General features: G+C 37.9%; 1 protein-coding gene across 2 annotated transcripts; it reads left to right on the forward strand.

Annotated features, from left to right (window-relative positions):
- Positions 1-6,704: 6,704 nt before the first annotated feature.
- On the forward strand, positions 6,705-24,924 carry TMEM33 (transmembrane protein 33). 2 transcript variants are annotated; one of them, XM_074273048.1, is made up of 8 exons: positions 6,705-6,859; positions 7,018-7,089; positions 10,103-10,197; positions 10,674-10,861; positions 14,831-14,898; positions 16,607-16,740; positions 20,625-20,708; positions 23,082-24,924. In XM_074273048.1, exons 2-8 carry the CDS (start codon positions 7,045-7,047, stop codon positions 23,209-23,211), a joined length of 744 nt encoding a protein of 247 aa, XP_074129149.1. In that variant the 5' UTR covers positions 6,705-6,859; positions 7,018-7,044; the 3' UTR covers positions 23,212-24,924. The 2 variants fall into 2 exon arrangements, with proteins under 2 accessions (XP_074129149.1, XP_074129150.1); XM_074273049.1 differs by lacking the exons at positions 6,705-6,859; positions 7,018-7,089 and adding an exon at positions 8,425-8,515 and having other exon boundaries at positions 10,047-10,197.
- Positions 24,925-26,447: the final 1,523 nt, after the last annotated feature.

Consider the following 26,447-nt stretch of genomic DNA (forward strand, 5'->3'; position numbering starts at 1 on the left):
ATTTAAATAATGAGGATGACAATGATATTGATAATGAGGATATTCTAATTATTTTTAAAACTGCCCCATGAATGTACATATAAGAAACCAATAAATTACACTAAAGTATTATATGATTCATATTGAGTTTTACATTGTGAAAATATTGATAGAATGACAACTACTGCATTCATCATTTTATAAACATGAATTACTTAGTGATTGAAAGGAACGAGAAAATTATAGTAGCATAAGTGACAATAATAGTTTATTTTCAATTATCTGTCCAAGAAGGAAAAAAACCTAATTAGATAAAGGAGAAATGATAAATAATTCAAAACCCAACATTTTGGAGTTATCACAAACCTTAATATATATAAACATCTGCCCACCTCTGATTCACTCCAAAAATTTACTAACAAAATCCACAGTATACAAATTTATTTTTTTAAATTAGATTTTGTTGTAGTAAATTCATGGCTGGAATTTTTCTCTTCTTGTTTAAATTGCATATAATCAAATACTTTGATGCTTATGCTGTGCTCAGTTGATTGGTAGTTGCCTCAGTTGCTCATTAAATCTAGAACAGGCTCTACCCAGCTATATTTCAATTCATACCTCAGTTACCTCATCAGCTGCTATTTTGAGTACTCCTTTTTCCATTTTTCTTTTCCTTTCCAGGTCCGAACCATAATCATACCATCTTGGTCAATCATCCTGGAAAAGGTAAGTCAGCTTACTCTGCTACGACTCCACTCAACATCCCAGTAATTTCCCATACCAAAAAAAAATCTTCTCCAGTGCAGATAACTTCTAACGCACTGCCATTTGTCTCTGATAATGCTTCATTTCTCTTTCTCCATCTTAATCTGGGTCTCCTTATATTAGAATGTAAACTTCTTGCATACAAGACTCACTTTACTTCTTTAGCACTGAACACATGCTAATAAAGTTTTTTTTAAAATTAACTCATTCAATAATTCATATCTAAAAACCTAATATTAAGAAGCTTTTTACAAACACATTTCCTAGAAAGATGGGGCATGATAGGTGGCGCAGTGGATAGAGCACCAGCCCTGAATTCAGGAGGACCCGAGTTCAAATCTGGTCTGACACTTAACATTTCCTAGCTGTGTGACCCTGGGCAAGTCACTTAACCCCAGCTTCAGGGGAAAAAAAAAAAAAGAAAGATGGGGCATGAGATTGATGTTTATTATGGATTCATTTTAGGTTGTCAGACTTGGTTAAGAGGTTTGATACAATGATGTTTGAACCAATCTATAGCTCTTTTGGTTATAGCTGTATTATCTATATTTATTGCTTTTTCTTCTATTCTTTTCTTAATAACCCTGTTATATCTGACTTCCAACCTCATAATACAGCAGGAACTAATCTCTTCAATCAATTGACAAATACAACATTCTGCTCAATCTTCATCCTTCTTGCAGCCTTTGCAGCATCTAACTGCTGCTTGATGTGCTTTACTTTAGGATATTCTCTCCCTGGGTTTTTTCATGACACTCCTCTCTGGGTGTCTCTGTCTCAATTTCTCTCACTTGGTGATCTTGATGAGAACTAGATAAAGAGTATCTAAATGAAATTAGGTTTAATTGAGGTCTAGTGGCAGGTTTGGGGTACAGGGAGTCAAATGGAGCTCCCCTGCAACCCTTTTGGGTTTGGCGCAAGGATACAAATTTAAATGAGGTCTAGTAGCAGTGCAAGAGTCCTCTGTAAAAGAACTTACAGACCTGAAAACCTAAATTGATAAAAGAGGTTTATTTTGGGGTTTGGAAGTAAGGTTAAAAGGTAGAAAGACACCAGAGCCAGGGCTGGCACCGGTGGATAGAAATCCTTGACATGGCCGGTGTAAGGATGCCATTTTTGGGACTTCTGCAAAGAGTGGAGTCCAGCTTAGCCCTTTTTATAATGGGTTTTGGGTTTTTTTGATAATCTGAAGGGGCTTGTGGGTGGAGTCCCAGGTTGGCTTCTGGTTTGAGCTTCAGCCAAGGTTAGAATTTGAATAGAATTCAATGGATTTTTAGATAAGGAGGAATCTGTGCTTGGAGTGGGGCAGAGTCCCTGAGGCAGAGTCTTAAGTTTTGGGGTTTCCTCATCAACCTCATTTGCTCCCACTGGTTCTGTCTTTGCAGATGATTCCCAGATCTATATCCAGCTCTAGTCTGGCTCCTGAGCTCCCTCCCCGTCTTTCTTCTGAGGACTCTACAATTCAGTCTAACAGACCTTTTTTTTTTTTTTTTTTTTTACATATCCTAACTGAATGCTTTTGCACTGCTTATCCCTCATACCTGGAATTTACCCTCTGCCCACTTCTACCTTTTCATGCATGTTGTAGTTTTCTAAAATAGAATTTTCCTTTCTATCTAGCCTCTCCTGTTGTGCTACTGTCCCATCTTTCTCACAAATCTGGTTTGCTTCAAGCCCCAGTGCTTCTTCAGAAGGCTTTTCGTAGTCTTCCTCACTTCCCCCTCCATCACGAAATACAAAATGTTCCCTCAAGGTTCCCTTATAAGCATCTATCTTCTGCACATGTATGTGCAACCCTAACATAATGTAAACTCCTGGAGGGAAAGGACTCTTGCTTTTGTCTTTATATCTATTTTAAGAACCTAGCATAGGTCTGCCGCATGGTAAATAGGTGCTTACTAAATGTTTCCTAACTGATCTACTGAATGGGAAATTGTGAGGCATATACACACAAAAAATTCCTAAGGCAAAGGAATACCTCCCAACTCTTGCCCTTAGAAATCCCTTTCTTCCTTTCATGGAGCCTCATGAAAATCCCCTCTGGTCGCTCTATGCTTGGTTCTGATCTCCCTTCTCCAAAGCCTCTTAGCTGGATCTACCCTGGGAAAGGGTGATATGGGTGATGGAGACACCAGATGATGTCAGTCACCAAAACATTGGGTTCGGTCACATGAAGAATTCATAACGGCCATTCCCTTTGGAATTTAGGGAAGAGATCACACTCCCTGAATTTGCTGCTGTCTTGGGGGGTCTATCATGACTATCTCTTCTCTCAGGCTATTCTTGCTTCCTACTCTCATCCTCTCTCACTCGATGGCTATAGCCACTATCTCCAGTCACTGGCAGGATCACAAGATATCCCATAAGGTCATTCACAAGGTCATTGTCCAGATACAGCCATTTTAGAATACTCATTTGCCTAAAATCCCAACCCTCAGGGACCAAATTTCAAGAAAGTTAGAGAAAGCAGGGAGAACAACATTTTGAGGGAAAGAAAAGGTCCTCAGGAAAGGGAACCCAAAGGTTTTCCCAGGAAGCATGGACTTCTTTCAGACATCAAAGCCCTGTTTCCTCATCTAGCCTTGTCCCTCACTCTGAGAGACAAAATAGTCTGAAGGTGTTTTTTAGCACTGGGAAGGGAGAAGTGTTTGCTTAATCCATACCCATTCTCAGGCTTGCCCAAAGACCACTCTGTCCTTTCCCATCATCCTGATAAGTTTCCTACAGCCACATCTTCCCTCTACTGAGGCTTTCTTTTTTTTTTTTTCTTTTTTCTTTTATTTTGCTGAGGCATTTGGGGTTATGTGACTTGCCCAGGATCACACAGTCAGGAAGTGTTAAGTGTCTGAGAACTCTGGTCCTCCAGATTTCTGGGCTGGTGCTCTAAACCCTGTGCTTCCTAGCTGCCCCGCCTTATTGCTCAGAGGAGTAAAATTACAGTTAGCTGCCCTTTAAATTTCTTATTCTGGAGCATATTTTTCTTCCCCGGACAACAGTTCTCCCAGAGATAAAAAGTCTCCATTATCTTATCTTAATTACAACTGTAGTTCAGCTTAGCAAAAACAGAAAATGCATGAAGAAGATTCATATGAAATGCTACAAAGATAAACTGAAGCTAAATTTCAGAGAGCCCTGAATGACAGGCTAAGGAGTTTGTGCTTTATTTAAGAGACAAGCCCATGAGAAGCCCTGGAGCTTTTGAAGAGAGACCAATCAGTTCAGGCCATTGACCAGATTGCTCAGGCAGCAATGGGAAGGAAGGTGGAAATCAGGGAGAGGTTATAAGTGAAGAAATTGGTTCAGAAGTCAGTGTGAGAGTTTAGGTAAGAAAAAATAAGACATTGAGAGAGTGATATTCCAAAGTCACTTTAAACGAGAGGCTGGAGACTTCCATTGATTAATAAACATTTATTAAGTGGCCTATTTATGTTCCAGCCACTGTTGTTTCCTTCATTCTGGAAGAGGACCGTGACATCAGGGAGGTGATGCCATGACATCAAGTGAATTGGATTTAAGTGGGGGAGGGCTGGGCAAGGTCACCTGCCTCAGTTTCCTCTCCAGAGCCATCGGGGTCCAGTGGCCAGATGTAGATCAGGAGGATGGAGATGGCCTTGGATGACCCTGGCTTTTTTAAGCTAAGGTCTTCAACAGATCTCAGTTTGACTGAGGCTGTACTCTTTTAGTGATTAAGGCAATTGAGGCAAAGAATCTCCTCATCACCTAATCCCCTTCCCCCCCCCAAAAACCAAAACCAAAACCAAAACCAAAAACTAAAAAATAACCCTAAATAAATATACCTGAGAGGGGAAATAAGCACTGAGGACACAAATGTGAAAAAGACAGTCCCTGCTCTTGGAGTGGTTACAATATAATGTTGAAAGCCAACACATGGAAGGGCACAAAAGGAAGCTGAACATGGGGGAGGGGGTGTAGAAAGGGAAGATTGGGGGAGGGGAGAGGGATATGATTGATTCAGTCCAAATAAGTGTAGCTGGGTGGGAACATGAAGATAAAGATCTGTTTAAATGGAGGCTTTGGGAGGAGTTCTTGGCTCTGTGCTCCAGCCCTGAAACCATAAGGAAGAAAATGGTACTGAGGGTATGGATAAGGTAGGAGTATCTAGGCTGCTTCAGTCTTATGGGAGGTTCCTGTGAGAATGATGGGAGTCCAGCTGCAAGCAGTGCCACCGGGTGGGAAAATGAATCCCGTCCCCAAAAGTAGAGATTCCACTAAGAATCAGATTCATGAGGCTGGATGTGGAGTTTGGTGGGTTATCCAGCACCTCCCTAATGTCATGGACCGTTTTGAGAATGCAGGACAAACAAATAACAGCTGGGCGTAGTGTAGCCGGACTGTGTAGAGAAGCAGATCTGAGAGTCATTAATTCATAAGTGGTCATTGAAGACGTGGGAAAAGAGAAGTCTGAAAGAGACAGGAGAGAATGAGAAAGGGTGAAAGGGAGAGATACTTCTATCTGGTAAGTGAGAGATAAGGCATAAGTGAATGAGACAGCAAAAGTCAAAGAAGATGCGACTTTATTGAGGTTGTCACTTAACCTGCCCTATACCTGAATTGTCCCATCCATAAAGCACACTTGTTTGCCTAACTCCTCCCCCAAACACACTTGTTTGCCTAACTCCTCCCCCCAAGCACACCTGTTTGCTTAACCCCTCCCCCAAGCACACTTGTTTGCCTAACTCCTCCCCCAAAGCACACTTGTTTGCCTAACTCCTCCCCCAAAGCACACTTGTTTGCCTAACTCCTCCCCCAAAGCACACTTGTTTGCCTAACTCCTCCCCCAAAGCACACTTGTTTGCCTAACTCCTCCCCCAAAGCACACCTGCTTGCCTAACTCCTCCCCCAAACACACTTGTTTGCCTAACTCTTCCTGAGGCCTTTTCACCTAAGCGGTCCATCAGTGGGGGGGGGGGGGGAAAGGGGGCACAAACCGCCCCTGTGATTTCCCTGGGGAGGAAACTGTCTGCCAGTGCAGGCTGGCACCTTCTCTGAGTTTCCTGGTGCACCGAACACATTAATAACTAGCTCTGGTTTGCCTGAACAGAACCCTCAGAGCTCAGACCCGCTATTGGAGCTATTTGGGGTGCGCTCTCAGCCATAGGCCGCACATCCGGCTGGACGCCAGGTTGTGCTAAGATGGCTGCCCTTTGCCGGAGGCGCTGCAGTGGCTTGACTTGGGCATTAGACTCGCACTGGCCCTCACGACCAGCTGAGTGGGGGGCTATTTCCCCATTTGTAATGTAAGGGGCGGGGTGCGCTTGGACACCTTTAAGTTTTTTTCTTTTTATTTCATCTTAAAATTTTTATTTTTATTTTTTTTCTTTTTCAAAATAAATACGGCTTTCAACATTCACGCTTGCAAAACCTTTGGCGCCATTTTTTCTTCCTTCCGCCCCTCTCTGCCCCTCCCCAGGCTTCCAATATAGGCTAAACACGAGCAGTTTTTCTCCACAGCCTTGTTTCTCTGACAAAAGCTCCGTAGCCCAGCGGGCAGCCCTGGGTGCCAGCCTCACTTGTGGCAGCCCTCCATCGGGACTCCCTAACTCCGATCGCTGGGCATCCCATGCCCCTGGCAGGGGCTACGCGCCCTCCTGGATGGGGCTAAGGAAGAACGTTTAACGGTGGGAACGTGGGGAACGGAGCCCAGGCTTTAGCCTAGGAGGGCCCGAGTGCTGATTCTGCCGTTTGATTAACCAGAGGCGACTCCCCCTGCCTTTCGATTTCCATTTTCTCTGTAAATAATCTCTACGGCTCCTAGAGCTAGAGCCTGAAAGCATTCCTAGGACGGAGAGGGTCTGGCGGGGATAAATTCATCCAGGAGAGCAAATCCCACCAGCAAAACCCCCCCAGGATGTCCTCCAGCGCCAGGCCGAAGTGTGAACTACATTTCCCGTCGTGCCTCGGGCCCGGTTTGCCCTCAAGCCATTCCCGGATATTGAGAGAGACCATTTCCGGGTCCTCGAGGTTCTGCGGCTGCCGAGGTTGGAGCTGCTGCCGGCTGGCCGGAGCGGAGTGCGGGCCTCCCTGGGCGCCCGGAGCCGCCTTCGCCGCTCCGCACCCCGCCGTCCTCGGGAACCTGACTGGAGGCGCGGAGCAGGTATTTCCGCTCGGACCTCCGTGGTAGGAGGTGCCCCGGCGAGGGACCCCGGAGAGCGCGGGGGCGGGAGGCGCCTGAGGGGGCGGGGCGGCGGGGGGGGGGGTGGAGGAGATAGAGACCGCCGCTGACTCCCGCCCTTTGCTCCTCTCTCTTGGCAGGGTCTCCCTCTCGCGTGCTTCTCCCTCATGGCGGATCCAGCCCCGAACGGCCCCCAGGGGGCGGGCGCCGTGGTGAGTGCTGGGGCCGGGGGGGGGGGGTGCTCCGGGGAGGGAAGGGCGCCCGGAAGCGCGGGGATCCCCGGCTGTTTCCGGAGGGCTCGGGGCCGGGGCTCCCCGAGAGGAGGGAGAAGGAAGAGGAGGGAGGAAGAAAAGGAGGAGGAATAGAAGAGGAAGCGGAGGAGGAGGAGGGCAGCAGGGGGGGCACTTCAGGAAATTCCTGGGGCTCAGGGTCCGAGCCGCCACTCAAGTTGGGGCCCTGCCTTGCCTGCACCTGCTCTGCTCAGGATGTCAGTAATGTCAGTAGACAAAATTCCTGGGCCTCGTTTGACCCCTCCGACTCAGTTTAAATACAGTTTTCGGAAACTCTTACTGAAGTTTGAAGCTATTAAAGCTTAACAAATAGCACTCACTAAAGTTAGTCTTATTATTATTTTTTAATTAACAAATCTATTTTATATCCTTCCAGTCCCCTCAATCCATTGGGGTAAAAAGAGAAAAAAACAGCCCTTTGTACTAAGTAGTCACAGTCAAACCTGCTTCTGCACCCGAATCTTCGTTACAGCCCTCAAAGCTGTTTGCTTCTAAGCGTTGTTGTGTGACTTGTTCTGTTTCTAGCAGTTCTTAATCAGTTGATATAAATCTTCAAACTGTTCTTAGAATGCTGATATTATAGTATATACCGTGGTGGTTCCACCCTGGGCCTTCCAGGATGGTGGGCCCGCTTTGCAGCGGCTCCCCTGGGCACTCGGCCCCTGCTTTCTGCAGTTCCTCCAATGGTCATTTTCTTTTCTGTCAGCTTTGCCCGCGGAGTGAGATCTGAGTTGCTTTAATTTGTATTTCTTAAATTATTAGTTATGTAGAGTGTTTTTTTTTTTAAACCACCACTCAGCTTTCTTTCTTTGAAAACTGATTTTTTGTGTCTTTAGACACTTTGCCATTTGGCTCTTACTTAGTCTTAAAACTTTCAGTCAGTTCCTTAGAAATCTTGGAAATGAGACCTGTATGGGGGGAAATTGCTGCAAAGTTTATTGCTCCCTCCCCCATTAAATTCTCTTTCAATCTTACTTTTATTGGATATGTTTGTACAAAAACTTTTAAATTTTATGTCATCCAAATTATCCTTTTTATCTTCTTTGATCCTTTCTTATTCAATCATAAACTTTTATCGATGAATCTGATAGTCCTTGTTTCTGTAATTTGTTTACAATGTGATTTTCTGTATCTGTCATAAATCTGTTTGGAGCTTTTCTTGAAATCTTATGAGCTGTTGGTCTAAATCTAATTTCTTCCACACTTCCTAGCAGTTTTTGTTAAATAAGTGAATCCTTATTCAAGTAGCTGGGATAGATACTTTATATTTATTGAAATTTTGATTTTTGATTATTGATTCTGTGTTTTGTGAAATTAATTTGTTATACTGATTGAACTATTTTTTTAAGTACCAAATTATTTTGAAGAAACTCTTTTCAAATAGGATAAACAGTAATTCCTTTAAGTATATAAAAAAAGTTGTTCCAAATTAAATGGTCGCTACCTTATAGAATATTAAAGAATATGTGAAAAATAGAGAAATAGAGGTTATAAAACTACAATTAGTGTTTTAATATGTGAACCTATTAGATAAGTAGGTGGTAAAGTGGATAGAAGCATAGAGTCAGGAAGATAGGAGTTTTGAATTTAACTCGGATGTAGCTATGGGAGCCTTTATGAGCCTATGTTTCTCAATTGATAAAAATCCGACAATAATAGCACCTTTTGAGGGGCAGCTAGTTGGTATCATGAATGGAGAACTGGGCTTGGAATCAGTAAGAGAGCTGAGTTCACATCCAACCTAAGATCCCTGGACAAGACCATTTGCTTCTGTTTGTGTCAGTTTTTCCATCTGTATAATGGGGATACTAACAGTCTATCTCCCAGGCTTCTTGTAATGATCAAATAAAATAATTGTAAAATGCTTTGTACTGTACCTGGCACATAGTAAGCATTATATGGGCATTGGCTATTTTTATTAATTCTTGCAGGATTGTTGTGAGGATCAAATTAATACGCTTAAATTGTTTCTTCCTCTAATTTCTCTTCACATTTTCTTTTTAATTAGAAATGGAAAAAATGATACAAGATGGAAGTATAATTTGTGCTCATGAGGGGGGATGAAAATGTAAATTCACTTATGTGTCAAAAAATAAATGTCAGTTTTAAGGTAAATTTTTGAAGGAGGGAAGAAAGAAGTTGGCTAGATAAACAATGCTAATGTTTGTAAAGTTGGCTACCCAAGTATGGTAGCCACAAAAGAAAGAAAAGGATTTGGGTTTGGTTTTAGATGATTTTTAGCAAGAGATGGACAAGGAAATGGGAAATGACAAGTTGAAGTCTGGGAGTGTCCATCCTTTTTACAAGAATATAAGAAGATGCTGAGAAACTTTAGATGATGAAAAGTAATACTGTTAAAGAGATGGCTCAGAAAGGAACTTTTGATTACCCTGGAGGGTTCTGGAAATGCTAATGATGATTTGACCCAAAATATGTCTGGCGTTATGTTGTTTTCAAGATATCTTACTATATTTTTTTGCTTTTTCTAAGTGTAATTTATTCCTTAAAAAAATTTAAAACATGAATATTACAGGTATGGTAGAGGAGGACTGTTGGTCTTTGTTAAAAATCATAGTCTACCTCTTGCTAGTGTTAATACTTGGTTTTGTCTATTCAGTTTTCTCTGTTTATAATTTCCATTTAAAAAAAATTTTGGTGTATTTAATTTTCTTGAAATAATAGCATAAAGGTTTTCTTTTAAAGCAAAACTTCATCCTGATAAACTCATACAAACTCATTGAATGTAATACATATTTTTTTTAAATCGAAAGACTCCTTGCAAGATGTTAACTGGTGTTCTGAAGGAAAATTTAAAGGGTAACTAAATCATTTTATTTAGGAAGGATACCACTTTATCCTAACAAAATAAACTCTTCAAGTTTAATTTGCTAAAAGTTTCCTTACTTTACTTACTTTTTTTCCTTTTCAAATATAGCAATTTATGATGACCAATAAGCTGGACACGGCAATGTGGCTTTCTCGATTGTTCACAGTTTATTGCTCTGCTTTATTTGTTCTTCCTCTTCTTGGGTATGTATTAATTATGCCTGTTCTGTTTTGCACAATCATTTAAATCATGAATTTGATAAGTGTTTGTTGAAGCCGGCTATAATCAATAATTTGTAGATATCATCCTTGGGGATACAAGGAAAGATAAACCAGCCCCTGCTCTCTAGGAACTTAAAATTGGATGATTTTTTTGAAATCGAGGGACATTTTGTTCTTTACTTTTTTTGTGTGACCAGCATACAAAGCCCTCACAGAAATGGTTTGGGGGAGCTGGGTAGTGACTGGGGGCTGTTAAGTGTATTTAATGGGTAGAATGATCTGGCACTGAAGGCACTTGGATGCAGGGATGCCGCCTTCAGCTGTACCTGAAGAATGTTTATAAAGCAATCTCGGCTCTGCTCAGACTCTGAATGTTGTGCAATTCTGATGCAACTCCCTGGGGAGGAGGAGAGGGGCGGGCTGAGCCTTGTGGGATGACCTTCCTCGGTGCTCCACAGGTTACATGAGGCAGCAAGCTTCTACCAGCGCGCCCTCCTGGCCAACGCCCTCACCAGTGCACTGAGGCTACATCAGAGACTGCCACACTTCCAGCTCAGTAGGGCCTTCCTGGCCCAGGCCTTGCTGGAGGACAGCTGCCACTACCTTCTGTATTCGCTCATCTTTGTCAACTCATACCCCGTCACCAGTATCCTTGTCTGGGTCCTGAGCTTGAGGGTGCCTGGGCTGGTTCCTGACAGGGGGAGCTGAGCCCGTGGCTGAGGTGGTAAGGGGTCCTGCTGGGCTGCTGGACAGTTTAGGGTCCAGGTCTCTGCCCCTCCCCTGCCAGCACCCAGCACAGAGCAAACCTGGGGCATTTCTGGGGGCTCGTGGGTGAATGCCAGGCCTGGAGGAAGAGGAACTTTTGCCGAGTTTGAATCCATCTCAGACCTGCTAGACGTGTGACCCTGGGCAAGTCACTAGCCCCTTTTGCTTCTGGAGAACATGGCAAAGCAGTGCGGCTTTGCTGCAAAGAAAGCCCAAGGTGTGGTCACAGTGAGTCAGACACGTCTTAGACAGATCCAGCAATAGCCAGGACATTTCTGTTATGTTTTCATCACTGTTCAGCATTTTAATCCAGAAAATTAATATTTTCCTTATTTTACAAAGGTGTGAATCTTCCCCTTGGGTAGCTAAAGATCTTAAAAACCAGGATCCCACTAGTTTTCCAAGCAATACCTTTATTTTTAGGTAATGAATATAAAGACTCTTTGTTTTATGAAATCTAGTAGCGCGCCGCCCCCCCCCCCCCCCCCCCGCATATGATGACGAGAGCTTCTGGGCCTCATGTGCTAAGTATGACAGGTGTTCCACCTCGGGGCCTGACTGCTTCCTTCTGTCCACTCCTTTCAAAGTTTAGCTCAGGTGTCCCTTCCTACAGGAACACTGTCCTGCTCCCAATAAGTGCTAATGTTTTCTCCCTTGTCCCCTAGAAACAATCCGGCCTTTAATTTTTATATTTTGTATTTGCTTCTCTGTTTGCCTGTTATTTTGCCACAATAGAATATAGTTTTTCGAGCCAGAAATGTTTTGTTATTGTTTTTGTTAGTGCAGTGCTTGACATATAGAAGGCACTTAATGAATATACGGGCATAACTTTTTTTTTAATATGCAAAAAAAATTTTTATCGCTTTTTATTGACATTACATATTCATGGGTAATTTTTCAACATTATCCCTTGCACTCACTTCTGTTCTGATATTTCCCTTCCCTCCCTTCAACCCCTCCTCTAGATGGCAGGCAGTCTCATACATGTTAAATATGTTATAGTATATCCTAGATACAGTATATGTGTGCAGAACCAAACAGTTCTCTTGTTGCATAGGAAGAATTGGATTCAGAAGGTAAAAATAACCTGAGAGGAAAAACAAAAATATAAACCTTTCACATTCATTTCCTAGTTATATGGGCATAACTTAGATATTGGTTAGGAAATATATTAGTTATTTTTGGTATTTATATTGAATTTGAATTATTTATGTTTGAATTGGACATTACAACAAATAACATATAATCTGTGCTAGTGCAGTGTTATTTATTTAGAAATCTGTTTCAGGGTGAATGAGAAATCTGACTTAAGTTTATTTCTATGTGCTACTTATTAAGTCAACTGATAGACAAAGAGTTGCTGCAAATTTGTTTTGTGTTTATTCACATATTAGGCTCTTTGTTTCTGTTTTGTATTAGCCAAATGGTTCTTGAAGTCAACTTGGTTTGAAATCTGGGGCTGTCATAGAATGTTGTTGAGTCATTTGTAGTCTTGTCTTGACTCTTTGTGACAGCATTTAGGTTTTGGGTTTGTGGTTTTTTGTTGTTGTTTTTGTCTTTTTGGTTTTTTGGGCAAAGATACTGGAGAGTTGGCCACTTCCTTCTAAAAGAAGTGATTCTTTTAGAGACAAGGAAACTGAGGCAAAACAGGGGGAAGTGACTTGCTTAGGTTCACACAGCTAGGAAGTATCTGAGGCTGGTCTTCCTGACTCCAGGCCTGGCACTCTGTCCACTGTGCCAGCAATACCTTTCTACACTGAAACCATCCTTGGACAGAAAGGTCTTTTAAGTTACCCAAGGAAGTATGTCATTTTATTGATCATTGGAAACTAAGAAAGCTTTATTCACAATATGTACAATAGTTCTTTTTTTTTTTTTATTATAGTTTTTATTTACTGTGTCTATGCATGGGTAATTTTACAGCATTGACAATTGCCAAATCTTTTCCTCCAATTTTTCCCCTCCTCCCTCTCCCCCCCCTCCACCATGGCAGGTGAACCAATACATGTTTTTTGTTTTCTTTTGTTTTGTTTTTATTAATTTTATAATTATAACTTTTTTTTTGACAGTACATATGCATAGGTAAATTTTTTTTTTTAACAACATTATCCGTTTTACTCCCTTCTGTTCCAAATTTTTCCCCTTCTTCCCTCCACCCCCTCCCCTAGATGGCAGGCATTCCCATACATATTAAAAATCTTATAGTATATCCTAAGTACAATATATATGTGCAGAACCGAATTTTGTTGTTGTTGTTGTTGTTGCAAAGGAAGAATTGTATTCGGAAGATAAAAATAATCTGAGAAGAAAAACAAACAAAAAAAATGCTCACAGTTTACACTCATTTCCCAGTGTTCCTTTTCTGGATGTAGCTGATTCTGTCCATCATTGATCAATTGGAATTATATTAGCTCTTTTCTATGTTGAAGATAGCCACTTCCATCAGAATACATCCTCATACAGTATCATTGTTGAAGTGTATAATGATCTCCTAGTTCTGCTCGTTTTACTCAGCATCAGTTGATGTAAGTCTCTCCAAGCCTCTCTGTATTCCTTTTGTTGGTCATTTCTTACAGAACAATAATGTAATATTCTGTATATACCATAATTTACTCAACCATTCTCCAATTGATGGACATCCATTCATCTTCCAGCTTCTAGCCACTATGAAAACGGCTGCCACAAACATTTTGGCACATAAAGGTCCCTTTCCCTTCTTTAGTATTTCCTTGGGATATAAGCCCAGTAGTAGCAATGCTGGATCAAAGGGTATGCACATTTTGATAAGTTTTTGGGCATAATTCCAGATTGCTCTCCAGAATGGTTGGATTCTTTCACAACTCCACCAACAATGCATCAGTGTCCCAGTTTTCCCACAGCTCCTCCAACATTCATCATTATTTGTTCCTGTCATCTTAGCCAATATGACAGGTATGTAGTATCTCAGAGTTGTCTTAATTTGCATTTCTCTGATCAATAGTGATTTGGAACACTTTCATATGAGTGGAAATAGTTTTAATTTCATCATCTGAGAATTGTCTGTTCATATCCTTTGACCATTTATCAATTGGAGAGTGGCTTGATTTCTTATAAAGTCAATTCTCTATATTTTGGAGATGAGGCTTTTATCAGAACCTTTCACTGTAAAAATGTTTTCCCAATTTGTTACTTCCCTTCTAATCTTGTTTGCATTAGTTTTGTTTGTGCAAAAACTTTTTAATTTGATGTAATCAAAATTTTCTATTTTGTGATCAATAGTGATCTCTAGTTCACCTTTGGACATAAATTCCTTCCTTCTCCACAAGTCTGAGAGGTAACCTATCCTATGTTCCTCTAATTTATTTATGATTTCATTTTTTATGCCTAGATCTTGGATCCATTTTGATCTTATCTTAGTATGTGGTATTAAATGTGGGTCCATGCCTAGTTTCTGCCATACTAATTTCTAGTTTTCCCAGCAGTTTTTGTCAAATAATGAATTCTTATCCCAAAAGTTGGGATCTTTGGGTTTGTCATACACTAGATTGCTATTTTTATTCACTATCTTGCCCTGTGAACCTAACCTATTCCACTGATACGATAGTTCTTTTGACATAAATATAACCTTAAGAAAATATTTGCTATAATTTTCCCTTTTTAAAGATGCCAATGCCTAATTTAGTTATTTAAAAAAAAAAAACACTAAACAATATCAGTGTACTCAGATTTTGGATAATCTAGGTTTGCATTTCTATACTTGTTTCCATTTTTTCTCCCTTTGGCTTTGGGTAGGATGATCTTTTGAATATAGTTGGCTGAAATATAAAATATTTGATGAATTTTAAATATTCTCCTTAATTCCTTGCTTCAGTGAGTATCTTTCCAGTTTTGTTATTCTCATTACTTCATGCTGCTACATACACAAAAAAGGTTCTTGATGTAAGTATGTCACTTGATAAATTTCTAAAGTCTTGTTTTATGGTTAATTAAATTTTTTTCCCTTGGAGCAATTGAGGTTAAGTGATTTGCCGAGGGTCACACAACTAGAAAGTGTTAAATGTCTGAGAGCAGACTTGAACTCAAGTCGTCCAGACTTCAGGGCTGATGCTGTATCTATTTCACCACCTAGTTGCCATGATTAATTTTTTTATATAGAAGAATACTAAAGTATTTGGCAATTAGAGTAACAAGCAAATTTCTCCACTCTTATGTCTACTACTTATGTTATAATTTAATGGTTTTAATTTTGGTTTTTTCATGATTGGGGAGTGGGGAATGACATTTTTTCCAAAACGTTGATCTTTGTTTCATAGTCCTAGTTTTTTGGAACCTTTATTTGGCTCCTTCAGCTTCGATGTGCTGAGTGGTCAGGGTTCTTTACACATTGTTGTTTAAATTTGCTTCTGTTTTTTCTTACTTGTAGAGAATGACATAAACGTGGCATTTTTATGCCTAACTATATTAGGGCATAAATATGGTGAACAAGGACCTAATTTCTATATTGTGTAATTGCACCAGGCAATTTCCTAATATGTTAACGTTTTTGTTACTGCTTTAAATCTGCTCTTATGATTTCATTGATGTTAAGAATACCCAGTGTGGAAACTCCTTTGACCAATTAATTCTAAATCCATTTGTAAATTGAATCTTAGAACATTGTTTTGGACTGAGAGGTTAATTGACCTATGCCTGATCACATAGTTAGGTGTTAGAACTTACCTCCCATATTTGTTTGTCTGACTCCAAGTCTAGCCCATTGGCTTTTATGCTTTGCAAACCTTAAATTACTGTATAAATGCAAGGCATTCTTTCTAAAACACTTGACTAGCAAAATTGTCCCATTTTAAATCTATATAACACCACACAGTGATGTTAATATGGAAAGAGAAAACATCAGTTTTGTGCATTAACTTGCTGTTATCTGAGAACAAAATTAATTAAAAACATTAATATAAAAAAGAAAATAACTTCTGAAATATATAAAATATTTTTAAAACACAATAAGACCTAAAAGCACAGGTTCTTTTAGAAGTTATTGGATAGTCAAGGGATATGGACCTAAATAAAGCTGCCTTGGATAAAGGAGACATTTGAAGTAAATCTTCTTTTGGCATTACCATTTGTTCATTTATATTAATATCATTTGTAACTATATTTATATAATTAGCATCTGTTTAGTTTTTTAAATATTTGTTGGTAATTTTTCATTTTTTTTATACCATGTCATTTCCCAATAAGCTGCCCTTTTCACAGATTCCTTGTGTATAACAAATTGAACAAAACAAGCCAACATGTAACTTTAAATAACATCACATCTAACAACTTGCTCCTATACTTTACCATCTCCTTCTTAAGAGCACAGAAGTGTATCGTTCATTTTCTGTTCTCTGGAGACAAGATTAGATATTACATATAATCTGAATTCTTATGTCTTTTAGAGGTGTTTTCCTTTACGTTGTTCTATTAATTGTGACCTTATTGTCATTGTTCTACTCTCTTTGCTTTGTATTAGTCCATACGGATTTTTTTGGTTGGTTGTAGTTGCTGCTGCATATAGCATTTTGCTATGTAAAATAAGAAAACAATTGGGAAGTCAAATAACATTTTATAGTTTCTAATGCATCATTCTTTTTTCTCTTGTTTTCAGGCAAGGGGTTCAAATAGTTTGCCTCTACTAAGATCTATTTTGGAAAAATTAAATGCTAATCAACAGAACATTCTGAAATTTATCGCATGTAATGAAATTTTCTTGATGCCTGCTACAGTTTTTATGCTTCTCAGGTAAGAATATAAAGACTTCATTTGATGCATTATTTTTAGATTGATGATATTAACTAATGAATAAAGAGAGGTTAATGTGTTCCTTCACTCAGGGAACAAATGCTTACTTACATCCACTGGGTGTCAGCTACTGTCATAATGCTTGGGATACAAAGACAAACACAAAGTAGTTTCTGCCCTGGGTGAACTTACCTCCCATATGCACCTTTCCCTTGTCTTTTTTATTCCTGTTGGTTAATTTCCAAGAGAGAAAAAGGGTGGGGGAAAAAAATAGAGAGATTCCATAGTTCCATATATTGCTCTTCTTAGAGTTAGTTTTTTCTTCCTGGTATAACATCAGCCTATTTGTTATTTTTCCCCTTGAGGGTAGAAATGCTGTTCACTATTACTTACCTGCCTATATGTTATCCTTTCATATATCTGCAAACTATTCACTTCACTTGGATCTTTTTCAAACCAAGTGATAAACTGGGAAGCAACTTTGGATTGGAAGTCAGCGAACTGAGTTTCTGACATATGCCTGCCACTTAATTAGCTATGGGCTTCATGAATTTAAGTAATTTCATTCAATCATTCACTTTTTACTTATTTATTTTTGCTGAGGCAATTGGGGTTAAGTGACTTGCCCAGGGTCACACAGCTGGGAAGTGTTAAGCGTCTGAAACTATATTTGATTTCGGGTCCTCCTGACTTCAAGGTTGGTGCTCTATCTACTTCGCCACCTAGCCACCCTCCATTCACTTATTGTTAATCACTGTTTCATGCAAAGTTCAAAGTGGGGAAGGCTTTTACTGTTTCTCCTTACCTCTTTTCAATTTAGTTCAGCCAGCATTTGTATATTCTAAAAAGGGTGATTCATCCCTTAGGAATTTAAGATGACATTTTCCTATTGCTTTGAACTCCAGACTGCTAGGCTTGGTTACTTTTTTGTCTGAGTTGTTTCACTTTTTTTTCTTTTTTTAAACTGGGTACAAGTTGAAATATCAGATAAGGAAATTAATTTGGCTTTTGTTTACGTATGTAAATCTAAAACATTTTACTTAATAGATAAAAGTATTTAAAATGTTCCTCCAGCAATTCAACTTTTAAGTAGATAAGTATGTTTTTTCATCTCATATAAAGAGGAAAGATGCTCTATTAGCCTCTTTCTCTTGTTGATGGATTATTATTGACTTCCTATATTATAAGAAAGGGAACACGTTCTTGTTCAACACCTACTATGTCTTAGGAACTTTACAGATTTTATCTCATTGCTATCATTGATTAGAATAATTTTTGCTGAATAATATTGTGGTTTTGACTAACAAGATAGCCCATAAACTGAAGCATGCACCCAGTATACTTCCTTGGCCATGCTGATAGTCTCTCTCTCTCTCTCTCTCTCTCTCTCTCTCTCACACACACACACACACACACACACACACACACACACACACACACACACACACACACACACACACACAATGAAACTCTGTAAGATGGTGCTTTATCGTGCAAAATTACATAAGCCCAGTGAAATCTTGTATACTCTGTAGTGTGTGTGTGTGTGTGTGTGTGTGTGTGTGTGTGTGTGTGTGTGTAAGCAATAATTATTCATCTGTGTTACCATAATGGTGGGCATTACATTAGTAATTTCTTTAGAAAATTTTATCTCTGTGGCCTTATCTAGGACTTCCCTCCAAAATTGCAGATTTCAGGTCATTCATACTTTTTCTTTTTTGGTCACTTGTCTGTGTCCTTATCTAAATATCTCTTAGTTGTTATAGAGATCCACTTTGATCTCTCTTGATATAGGATTTGCCCATTTCCTATTTGAATCTACATCTCTGATCTCTCTTACATCACTTATATTCAGTTGTTTGTTGATTATATGCTACCTTCTGTTCAGAACTACTGAATGTTTCTCTTTGTTCTTTGGATTATTCATAGCTTTAATTTGCTGTTTTATGATTTAAGGTCATGTAACATCCTTACAGAAATATTGATTTTACTAAGATTTGTTTTTGATTTAGAGAAGTTTAGGATCATAAAAACCAGAGGGTAGTAATCTGATTGGCATTTGATTCACTCTTCCTTCTGCTCAATTTTCGGCCACATTCATTGTCCTCTGTCTGAGGTATACATACTGACTGATAAACTTTAGGAACTTGGACCACTGTAATTTTTCATCCATTTGGTCTTTATAGTTAGTTAAAGCTGATTTCTTTTGAATGATTATAGACTATATTTTGCCATCACTTTAATCAGTGTTGTGGGAATCTTTCTTCTTTTTAGACAATACTGGATGTTTTCCCTGACAATGGAAAATAGCTTTTGGCAGACTTTCATCTCCTTATTTATGTCCTACTAGATGGTAGTAATTAGTAGGTCATCAAAATTATTCCTGTTGTTACATCTTTCCAGGAATTTTGTATGATTTTAATATATACATGAGAGACATCTTTTAATTGAGACCCTTTAAGATAGTGTTTGACTACACCAAATTGAATAATTTATTTCAATAGGCACAGTGTGATCTTCTGTTCTCTTTACCTTTTGTATTAAAAATGTGCAACTGTAAAGATGTAATCCACTAAAGAATATTATTTCCCACTATTTCCCCCATCACACACACAACAAAAAGATACTATCTGTGCAGGAAATAACTAGGCATTGATGTGAGTTTCCTCTCCTAGCCAGCTGGTCCTTGAATACTCAAACCATCAACTTCCAAAATTAAAGATTAAAATAAAAAGCAAAGTAAATAATAAAATTAAGAAAATAATGCTATATATATATGTATATGTATATATATATACACATACACATATACACATATACATTTCCAAACTATTTTTAAAACAAATTGTTAATGCAGAAGAATGGGCAATGGAGTCTATAAAATTTTAAGGTAAGCAAGTAATAGGTTAGAAAACTGATATTTAGATAGTTAATAAGCTAGTAATTTTCTATCAATGGGAAATAGTAATGTCTGTTTTCAAATAATTAATGAATTGATATATATTTATTTGACTATGACCAAATCATATAAATTTTTAGGGCCTTAGTTTCATTATATGTATCAAATAGCACTCAAAGTTAAGTATTTGAAAATGAATTTAAACATTTGTTTTAATCATTACACATCTCTGGTCAGTTTTAAAACAAATTAATTGGCAGAAGCTTCTAATTGCTATGAAACTATGTGTACATATCTTTTTTTTGTGCATTTAGATTCTTAATGCTTTACTGCATATGATTCTGTACACATGTATCTGAAGATATGTACATACATGTATGTGTGTTTGTGGGGGGAAAAGAGAGTGTGGCTAACAAACAGATGTTTTGCATGACTTCACATGTATAATACATTGCTTTCCTTCTCAGAAAGAGAGAGAAGGAAGGGGGAAAATTTAGAAATCAATTTTTAAAAAATGAATGTAAAAAATTTTAATATGTAATTGGGAAATATTTAATAAACTAAAATTTTTTAGTATATAAAAAAATTATGTGGTGAGACAACATGATGTTCTTTAGTGGATAGAAATTTGGTTTCTAGTCACATCCTTCAAGTCATAGTCCTTCCTTAGACACTTCCTGATTGTGTGAGTTTGAACAGTTATTTTATTTCTCAAGTGTCCTAGGCACTTCTTTAAGTAGCTAAGTTGAAGAGAAAGAGCCAGCCTACTTTGATAAAGGAAGCCTCTCACTAGAAACTCCCTGCAATGATGAAATCATTATTCTGGTTTAACAAAAAATAGGTACATATTTTGCTCTCTTGTACGAGTTTTCCAACCAGAATGTGTTAGAAGTATGACGATACAGTGAAATGTTTAATGATGGAAAAGCGTGAATTTAATCATACTGTATATTCATTACATTTATTTTTTGTTGTATTATTCTAGTGGTCAAGGAAGCTTACTCCAGCCTTTCATATACTACAGATTTCTTACTCTGCGATACTCTTCCCGAAGAAATCCATATTGCCGGTAGGTTTACAACTTAAAAAAAAAAGACTTATAACTATCCTTAAGAAAGGCACCCTAATCATTAGCTTATAAATTCTGTATGACATATAGCTGCCAGGTTAAAATTTAGAAGGATTAAGATTTACTCTTAAATTTAAGAAAACTTTAATGTACTTTTGTTATATAAGTGTGACTAACACTATTAGCTACATGATATTTTTTATAATCACAGTACTCCAAGTTACACAAAATTTAGATAGGCAGAAAGAAGAAAATCTTAGAATGGAGACAGGAAGGAAAAAAAGAGTGGGATGGGATGGAGGGAGAAGACAAGATTTGTTTGGGGAGACAGCGGGGAGCTTCTCTTTGGAGCTGAGGGTTCAGAAAGGGGAGAAGTTGGAGAGAAGCCAAGCCTGGAAGGGTAAGCTGAGCTCAGACCTTGTGGGTCTGGAATGTCCAGTTAAGAAATTCAGGTTTTACCCTGGGTATATTTGGGATTTACTTGCAGGTATCTAGTTAAGAGTGTTTTGATTGTGAAGGACTAATCCCAGCTCTGCTTGAGCATACTTTATGCTCTTATATAGCCATATCTGCAAAGGGCTCCCCAGAGCTGGGGACCTGGGCTGGGTGGAAAGCAGGTCGAGTTGGGGCATGGGGACGCAGACTGCTGGGTCTCTGGCCTATATGTTCAGGTTGAAGAGGAAGGGCAGATTCCCTTGTCTTCCCTGCTCCTCCTCTGTTCTGAGTCCTTTGAACATCTTTGTTGGCTAGATGAGAGAAGTGGCTCCCCTGAGCCCAGCCTAGTGGGCCCTGCAGCCTGCATGGAGACCAGCCCTGCAGGGCCCCTTGCCTTTGGGAGGCAGGGAAAGGGCTCGACTGGATCTCACCCACACTTTGTAGGAAGTCTGTACTTGCAGTTTTCTCCTTCATGCCTTCCCCCCACCCTCATCCTCCAGGATCCAAATCTACAGTGTAATGTAAAGGTGGTTCCGGTCAGGAAGACCCCAAGGCCAAGGGGAGCCTCAGGCACTTAGTCTTTATAGGACCCTGGGTAAGGCCCTTAAACTTTGTTAATCTCAGGTTCCCCAACTCAAAAATAGGAATACTATAGCACCTCACAGGGTAGTTTTGAGGATCAAATGAAACAGTCCTGATAAAGCACTTAGTGCAGTGCCTGGCAAATAATAAGTGCTATATGTACTTACTCCCACCATTTCTCTTATAATGGCTTTTCCCTCTACTATCATACAAGTAATCAAAGCATTTTAGGATTATTGTTTTAATTATGTATGGCACTGGAAGGAAACAGGGAACTAGCTTAGGAAATAATTCTCTACATAAGTATAAGAGCAGTAGGACAAAGCCAACAATTATATGGCTAATCCGAAGTTATAGCCAGTCATAATAAAACTGAAAGACCTAAATGAGATTTCATTTTAAATCTGTTGTTCAATTATCAATTCAACTACAGCTTTTATTTTCTAAAATATCATTCCTCTTTTCTATGGTTAGTTTTTATATATTCTAACTCTAAACCTGTGACTTTTTAAAAAATGGTCACTAAGTATTTTTATACCTTGCTGGTTATATGTCCAAGTTCATTCATTCTCCTGAAATCCACATTATTAATAAGCTGCCGTTATTTCCCATACAATGTCAAGAAGACTTCTTTTGTATGCCCACCTTTTCTTCAGATGCCTATAGGCTCATCAAATCCGGGAAACTCTTTGAAAGCACAAGAAGGTCTGAAGAAGAAGGGATAGGTAGAAATTCTCTTGACTTTTCAGGTCCACTGAAGTCCATGGGTCAGCAGGGAGCCCCGGGGTTGGACAGCCCCTCCCCAAAGGGAAAAATCAAAGATGACTCTTTAGCTCTCCAGTACATGAGTAGAGATGGGTATTGCCATGAAGGTGGTGTTCCAAAATAGACTGAATTTGGACAGCTTGCAGAATTTGAAATTAAGCAAATGAGACAGCTATAGTTCTACTGACTTGTCACAAATCGCTTTGCATCCTATTTGTCACTTGAGATAATTCTGTGAGGGGTGCTTATAAAAGTATCATACCCATTTTGCAGGTATACAACTGAATCATTTCCCAACTAGTAAAATGTCAGAGGCACTCTAGGACTTCCAAACTCCTGTACTCTTTTCAGTATTTTGCTGCCACTTTAGTGTTCATTGCAAAAACAATATGTTGAATTACATAGAAGCTGCCTTTAATTTTTTATGAGGGGAAAGTAATAGTGTTCTCTAGCATCTCTGATGACTAAAAGTTCAAATAATTTTACTTGTGGAAGGAATTTTAATAATTAGAGATTTCCTATTTGTTTTGTATTTGGCTAGAATAATGTTTTGTGTTTATATTTCTGAAAGAAAATAATCTTATCTTACAGGACCTTATTTAATGAACTGAGGATTGTTGTTGAACACCTAATAATGAAACCTGCGTGTCCGCTGTTTGTGAGAAGACTGTGTCTCCAGAGCATTGCTTTTATAAGCAGATTGGCACCAACAGTTGCATAGTTTAACATCCAGTTAAATTCTATGTGACATGAACATTGTAAGCAGTTGGTACTTCTGCAAGTGATTGTAAATGCCAGGTATTACACTGATTTTGCTCCAGGTTGTGTAATTTCTCTCTGTAAAAGATGTTTAATTCTGTAATGTGTTAAATCAAGTCTCTTCGGTTTTTGAGAAAAAAAGTTTTTGTGCTCATGGTGTAAGTAGGTTTGCATCTTATAACCAAAAGTCTATTAAGCAAAAGACAAAATAATTTAAAACGATGTTACGCCTAACATCACAATTACATAAATTTCTTGCCTTCCTCACACAAAAAGTTGCTGAGTTTCTTTCACGCCAATTCATAGTAGCTCTATTTTGCATGTGGTACAAGCTTCCGATTTTGTCCTACACTTACTCTTTGTGGATGTGTTGAGACAGTATTCTTTTTTTCCATTTGATAATTTCAGTCAAAATAATTTTAATGGAAATAGAAACTGCATATATTTTAAAACTTCACCTAAACAAGCAAGCTAATTCTATGCTGTTTTATGGAATAAATTTCTTTAGCCCATAATTTAGAAGGAGGGACTTTGTCACTACTTTAATGACTAGTCCTTCTTTGTCTTGTTAATAACTTGTATAATTTTGACTACAAAAAGCTCAAAACAATAGTTTTGTTAGTTGTGTGATTGTAAAATCATTTCAATTGCATAACCCTTTTGGACAGAGGTCAATAGGTATGTATTGTAAGGTGCAATCTTCTATTCACTTTTTCCTTTGACTAATCTGTCAAAGAATTTGAGTAAGTTAGGATTCTAAAACAAACAAAAATCTTGTTCTTTCTTAATCCATGTGGGGACACTTCAGGTATTATCTTTCTAGAATCTCATAATCTTGATTCTAAACTGCCAATTTTCTTGGTTTCTTAGGCTTGAATTTGCATAAAAAATTGCAACTCTTGAGACCCCACATGAAATAAATGCCTTTAGCTGAAAATTAATTGTAAACTCAAGTGACTATACTTGGTGACTTGTTCTGATAATAATGAAGTTTATGCCATATAGATTTAATGTTCATTCAGCAAACCTGATTAAAAAGTTTCATGACAAAGTTTATATATATATATAAGGTAACTGATGAAAAAAAAAATACAGTATGTATCCTTTCTCTATTAATTAGTAAATTTTAGAGAATTGGATACAGTATACAGCTGTGACTTTATTTGTATGAATTGTTAAATCCTGTTCATTGAGCCTCACTGAATTCCTTTATAAAACTCATCTGATTTTTATTACTGTTGCATGATTGGAAAATATTTAAAGTATTGCAAAACTTCAGTGGTCCAAAGTAAGGTATATTAGTTCTTTGTAACTAGTTGTTTTTTTTTAAAATGTGTGCATGTAATTTTAGACTTTATCAAAATACATTCATTAGTAACTTGTCAGTAACCATCAGTTGTCCATATCTTTTTCCTCAGCCTATAAGCATAAAGGCATTGTTGGATTTTTTTTTTTTTTAAATGGACTAAAATAATTCTGTTTGATTGCTCTTATTTTATTTGATTCAGCTTACTTTAATCGACTATTTATGGAACAATTATCCACTAAGTTGGAGAAGCAACTGCATAACAAGACAGTTGATCTTTTCTTTGGCTATTCTTATCATCACTGTATCTGTAATCTGATGGTTTTATAACTAAAATTTCTATAGCAATAAAGTGAATGTAAAATTAAATTAACCAGTATGTTCCTTTCTAACAGAGAATTTTTTATTTTTTTTAGAAAATGTGTCCTTAATTAGGAATTTTTGGCAAGAAAAGAAACAGATTACTTAAAATCCAAGAATAATTTTAATTTTACTATTTGTGTGTTTCACTTCTACCATGGATCATGCTTTACTTCTCATGAAGTATATGTGAAATGTTGTTTAAAACAGGTAACCTGACTTCTTTAGTTTGAAGATGATTATTGCTCAGAAATAATGGGAAAAAATAGGAAATCATTTCTGTAGACATAACATTAAAACTACAAGTGGTGGTTTTTTGTTTTAAATAGCCCAATGGTTGTCAGAGCCAATAGTTTAGGATTACAATCAGTTGTATCTCTTTTTTGTTTGTCTTTGGCCAAGTAGAAATCCAGAATTGTTTTTGTACCTCAGTTTCATTTTTAGATAGCTATCTTAAACTTCTAGCAAGTGAGTATAATACTGATAACAGCTGAGAGTGTTAGTTTGCATAAAATACTTTCTAGCTTTCTGTAATCACTAGATTTTATTAGCCTGAAGGACTTCCAGTGAACAACAGGGATAATTTTCTTCTCTAAGAAATGATGCTTTGTGAAAACTTCCAATATGGACAGATTTTGATGTTTTCAGCAGTTCCATGGACCGAAAAGCCCTCTATACAATAATTTTTAATAATTGTGTACAAATTGTTAGATAAGTATATTTTAATAATTGTGTACAAATTGTTAGATAAGTATACCTCATACTTAGTCCAGAAGTTGAACAGTCAACTGATTTAATACCAGTTTAAAACAATTGTATGAAACGTGATAGCTGATTTAAAAAAACCATAGGATTATATAATGGAAATTTAGTATCATTAATTTAGGTTACGCTGCAAGAGAAATAGATATTTCAAGACTGGTATTTGCTACTTATTCAAACAATTTGTTAACAGAAATTGAAAGTATTCAGAATAATTGCCTCTTCCTTTTGTGATCTTTTGTTTCTTTAATGTTCACAATAACTCTGTCTTCAGAGTCTAAACCATGTGCCATACCTTATACAGGAAATTCTATCATAATACCATCCTTCTCCTTTAGGAAAGACACTTCCCCTGGATGGGGTCAGAGAACTGAAACTATGCTGACATTTGAAAATGTCATGGTAAGGCAGGCCAGTTTTGTTAGTTTGTCTAAAATTACCTAAAATTTTAATTATATTTAATCATAGTAAAAAAAAATTAGGTTTCTTAAATTCAGTTTGAACTTAGAGATTCTAAGAATCAGATTTGTTGTGATAGAATTTGTTACCTATAGGCCTTCCTTCTTGAAAAAATAAAATTAGGTGCCTTTCCTTCCTCTTCATTCAAAGAATCACTGTTTTAGACTTTAACGTACTAGCAACTAGTGAACTAGAGAGGAGGAGGCGCTCTTGAGACACTGCTGTCATAATGGCCACCTTGTTTGGCCACCTGTGGCTCCTCATTTGCTCTCACTTCCGACATGATGGGCCCTAGTTCAGTCTTGTCATTT

This window comes from Sminthopsis crassicaudata, chromosome 6, assembly GCF_048593235.1.
Source record: "Sminthopsis crassicaudata isolate SCR6 chromosome 6, ASM4859323v1, whole genome shotgun sequence".
NCBI classification, from domain to species: Eukaryota; Metazoa; Chordata; class Mammalia; order Dasyuromorphia; family Dasyuridae; genus Sminthopsis; species Sminthopsis crassicaudata.

Excerpts from the sequence above, each read along its gene's own strand:
- TMEM33 (XM_074273048.1), top strand. The coding sequence starts at position 7,045 with ATGGCGGATCCAGCCCCGAACGGCCCCCAGGGGGCGGGCGCCGTG. Across the intron at positions 10,198-10,673 it reads TTTGTTCTTCCTCTTCTTGG|GTTACATGAGGCAGCAAGCT; the intron begins GTATGTATTAAT and ends GGTGCTCCACAG. Across the intron at positions 10,862-14,830 it reads CAACTCATACCCCGTCACCA|TGAGTATCTTTCCAGTTTTG; the intron begins GTATCCTTGTCT and ends TCCTTGCTTCAG.